The sequence below is a fragment of the Oscarella lobularis genome, chromosome 6 (genome assembly GCF_947507565.1).
Source record: "Oscarella lobularis chromosome 6, ooOscLobu1.1, whole genome shotgun sequence".
NCBI classification, from domain to species: domain Eukaryota; kingdom Metazoa; phylum Porifera; class Homoscleromorpha; order Homosclerophorida; family Oscarellidae; genus Oscarella; species Oscarella lobularis.
In genome coordinates, this window is record NC_089180.1 from 2,934,981 (window position 1) to 2,939,582 (window position 4,602).

Genomic DNA, 4,602 nt, shown 5'->3' on the forward strand with positions numbered 1-4,602 from the left:
AGTGAAGCTAGAGTTGTTATAGCTTTCGTGAGGCAGTCGACTCGGCCGTGCACGAGAAGATCACGACGGTGGATAACGACCGCACAAGACGCATAGCCGAAAAAGTAAGAGTCGTTCTCGCCGCCTCCGACGACATTCTCCGAGAAACGGCTGTGCGAATCGTTTCTGCCATCAACGAATGCATCGACAAGACGTCGTCCGTCCGTTCTCATCTCAGACGACGCGAACATGCAATGCAGGCCTTCCGGAGCATCCGCTGCGCATCTCTAATGACGGCTTGGGAGCGATTGTACAAGGTCATCTAGAGAAAGCTTTGTTGAAACAATGCCTCGGTTATTCAGGGATCATTTTCGCAATTGCGTCGCCATCATTGATTGCTTTGAAGTATTTTGCGAGCGATCAAGCGATATGAAAGCAAAAGTGCAATCTTTTTCTAATTACAAACATCATAATACGTCGAAGTTCCTGATTGCTGCATCTCCTCAAGGTGTCATATCGTTCATTTCCAAGGGGTGGGGTGGGCGCGTCTCGGATAAATATCTAACGGAAATTTGCGGGATTCTACAACATCTTCTACCTGGCGATCTTGTCTTAGCGAATCGAGGCTTCACATTGCAGAAGCTGTTGGTTTGCAAGGAGCAACTTTAAAGCTACCTCCTTTCACTAGGGGAAAAAGCAGCTCTCGCGAAAAAAGGTCGATGACGCGCGCCAAATGTCCAACGTTCGCATACATGTGGAGAGAATCGTCGGGCAGCTAAGGCAAAAATATACATTACTTGCATCCACTGTTCCAGTCAATTTAATGCGTTGCCAAGACGAATCTGGATTCACTATGCTTGATAAAATTGCTGTTATTTGCTGAGCTTTGTGCAACTGCTGTGACTCGGTCATACCATTTTGCTAAAATAAACATGTAGCAGCAGTTGACGATAGTCACTCACTATTTTTTACATGCAGGGCAAATCCAATTTTCAACTGGAACTTTCCTTAGCTTAAGACACGAAATGTGATACCACTGTATCAAACACGAGGTATTGTTGCAGCCAATCATTTCTCCGTCTTTATCTTCCTTGCAGATGCATAGTGCGGAGTTTTCCGAGGTCTCATTCTCACTTGGAAGGGCATCGTCAGCACTTGCTGGATGGGAACCGCGACACGCCCAGGGGCCGGATCGTCACCTAGAATCGACGATCGCTAGCCTACACAAACCGCACTGCTTGCGAGAAACACCGACCTGATCAAAGTCGTCTAATTGCTCTAATAGTAGCGACGGCGGGGCTTTTCGATAGCGCAGGCAAGAGCAAGAAGATCGCGGGATTGGCCACCGAATATACTCATCCGCCTCTTGCAGCGCGTGCAAACGCTTTTGACATCATTGGGTATGTCAGGACAGGTTCGATAAAGGGAAAAACACTCGCGTCGAATTCGAATGCGTCTGAGCGATAGTGATTTACAGCATTTCTCGTTTTCTTTAGAAGGTATAAGGAACGTCGCAAACAAAGTACGAAAAGACAAATTTTGCTGTAAGGATTGTTGGTTTATAGACAGATTTGGACTGTGTTTTCCCTTGTAGCCGAAAACTCGGAGCTCTACCTGCGGAAGAATTTTCGATTTGCAGAAGGTCTTTGCACGAGAGTAACGGGACTATATTAGCAAGGCAACGCCCAATGATGTAAGGTGCTTGCGCAGTAGCAAACTAGGTTAACAATTCCTAACCACCCCTGACAACGGCCTCGTAACTTAATTAGCGTTTTTTACACCCTTTATGAATAACGTCATTGTTTCCCTCATAAATACTTTAGTACAGACTAGCTGTCTAATACCCGGCTACGCCGGGTCAGAGCCGTATATAAAGTCAGAGCCGTATATAAAGAGAGCTGCGCCAACTTAATTGGTCACGTGATTTCATGGACGCCATATTGGGTCCAGCGCGAAGTACGAATTGCTGGATGTTTTCTTGCTTTTCTCAACCGCCAACCGCGACATGCCTTCTTGTGCTGCTCCAGGATTCTCAAATCGTACCGAAGAGGGGTACAAATTGTACAGGTTTCCTCGAGATCGTGAAAGGAGGCGAAAATGGCAAACGCAAGTAAAGAGAGATAAGTGGCTTCCCAACGATATAGGGTCGAAATTGTGCGGGGTGCGTTCGCGAGCAGTTTGGAACGGCAATTTGGCCACTATGCCCACTTTACTCAATTGTAGATTCACTTCAAGCAGTCGCAATTTGAAATTCGTCGCGACGGTCGAAAAAGGCTGAAATGGGATGCGATACCTACGATCTTTTCTTACCGATCCATTCGGCCAGCGAGAAAGCCTCCGAAACCGCGCTGTGATGACTCGAAAGATAGCATGTCGAGTTTCCATCTGGCTGATCACACGTACAGTCGTGTTGGTGCTGATCTTTCTGAGCTGCAATCGAGTTCCTTATCAAGCGACCCCACGGATTCAGGCAGCCCTGATAAAGGCGACCGTTATAGTACCAGCAGCGATGTCGCGCTCGCTTCGAATACTGCTGAATCAAGAATTGCCGACTTAGAGGCCAAACTGGAAGCAATGTCAAAGGAAAATGCCGTTCTTGTGTCCGAGAACAGAGAGCTTAAAGGAAATTTTGGACTATTATTTACGGAAGATCAAGTACATGCCATTCAACGAGGAGGAGAGATGATTTCCTGGTTGACCGAAACCATCAAGAAAGGTCTTCAAATTCGCTTCGCCTGTGGCACAACTGGGTACAATCTTTTACGCAGTCATCATCAGCCATTGCCGGGAATTCGCACTCTACAACGTAGGATGGCAAAATTCAATTTTGAGCCAGGTGTCCTCCATCAAATCGTCGAAGCGCTTTCAGCGAAAAATTCGCTTTGGAGCTTGAGAATCGATGTCGTGGTCATAATAACTCCTGTTTGAACAGGTTTCCAATGACCAAGTTTCCCTATCTTCATTTCAGTAAGTAATTTCACAACAAAATTCAAAAACGTTATTGCAGCAGTGTACTTCTCGGGGTTTGCTCCGCTAAGAGCCATGACCGGGTGACGGCTACACATCAGGTCAAACCATTTGTTGCATACTTCCAAAAACCAAACTGTCGCTGAATGTTACACAATTTGTTTCCACCTTGACGATATACCGGTAGCATAAAAACTAAGCCGTGAGTGGCTTGGCCGGCATGGTGAGATAAATTTACGTTGCCTATAATTTGACCGATGCTGCTGTCGTATTCGATCGCCGATGAAATAGACATTTCGTCCAATGTGATGCAGCAGAACTTTTCTTCTTCTTTCATACACGTAACTTTTGCTTGACCTCTCGTCTGACGCAGGACTGTTTAGAAAATCTGTTTAGCGTAGTACGAACAAAGAACCCAACTCCAACACCACTCGCTTTTAAGAGCGCTTTAAAAAGTATATGCGTCAGTCAATTCCTGAAAGTACCCAACCGTAATGAAAGCTACTTTAATGACGACCGCGAATTCTTGGCGGATCTTTTTCGAGACCTACCTGGAGAGGAACTAAGGCAACCTGAGCCTGACCTTGATGAAATACCTGTAACTCTTGCTGATGAAGTCAGTAAAGGTGAACAAAACGGACTGTTTTATATTTTGGGTTATTGTGTAAATAGTCTTAGAAAGAGTTCCAAGTTGTGCGACACATGCATAACTGCGATTGAGGAAAAAACGAAAGCTGTGGTGGGTCTTTGCTGACTGACTTGAAAGAGTATCGAACTGGATGTTTGACAAAAATCACAAATTCTCTATTTCAAAAGATGCTTCACGTTGAACGCATGTTTCGTGGATTAGAAGACACAGTTTTGCTGTCAATAATTAATGCCAAAGAAACACTAATTAATGAAGCAGAAATTCTGCTGAACGACGTAGCACTTCCATCGTGCCACAACGTCAAGAGGGAACTTCTCTCTAAATATTTAAATGTAAGGACTGTCTATTTTTTGTAAGGTGGCTAATGGTAAACGTTTTGTCACAACCCTTCAAGACGTTTTGAGAAGAAACGTCGAGACTTCTGATACAATCCAGAAGCAGGCTGCCGGAAACGTCGTTAAGCGAATAATGAGTTCCTCCTGCCCTGATGCAGACGATATTATGATTCTTTTGCCTACCACAGGCTATGGGGCGCAGGTGAGCAAGTAACCTTGATTTGTCTTAGTTTATTGTTAAACGGCGTGTTTGTATGTGTGTAGAATTTAAGACTTGCAAGAATACCAGACGCACGAGTTCCCTCTGATCACGCATCAACACAAACAGTTCGAGGTAGAACAGCGATTTTAGAAAAGCTTTGAGCGGTGATCAGCAGAAGTACTAATTCGAGCGACTCGAGCTCTCGTGCACAACTTCTTTATGAAGTCGGCCGAACCAGCAAGGAAGACCGGTGACTCTTGTTGAAAGACGCTGGCTTTGTCATTCCTGCAGACCACTGCATTGAACCAGGAACGGGTCTCGTCCTGAAGGCCGATCTTGGTTTGCCATGGACGAAACTAAAAATCCTCAGGCGGTAAGTTGGTTTGAATAAGACAACTAGCCCGTGTTTCTACCAAGTGACTCTCTGATTTTTATGATTTAGATGACTATCAAAATGGGGCTTAAGAATT

The 4,602-nt window shown here is 45.2% G+C and overlaps 1 protein-coding gene across 1 annotated transcript; it reads left to right on the forward strand.

Moving 5' to 3' along the window:
* Positions 1–2,349: 2,349 nt before the first annotated feature.
* On the forward strand, positions 2,350–3,951 carry LOC136188192 (uncharacterized). The gene is given in 3 exon segments (XM_065975920.1): positions 2,350–2,785; positions 3,261–3,650; positions 3,653–3,951. Coding segments are annotated over 3 exon segments (1,125 nt in total).
* The last annotated feature ends 651 nt before the right edge of the window (positions 3,952–4,602 follow it).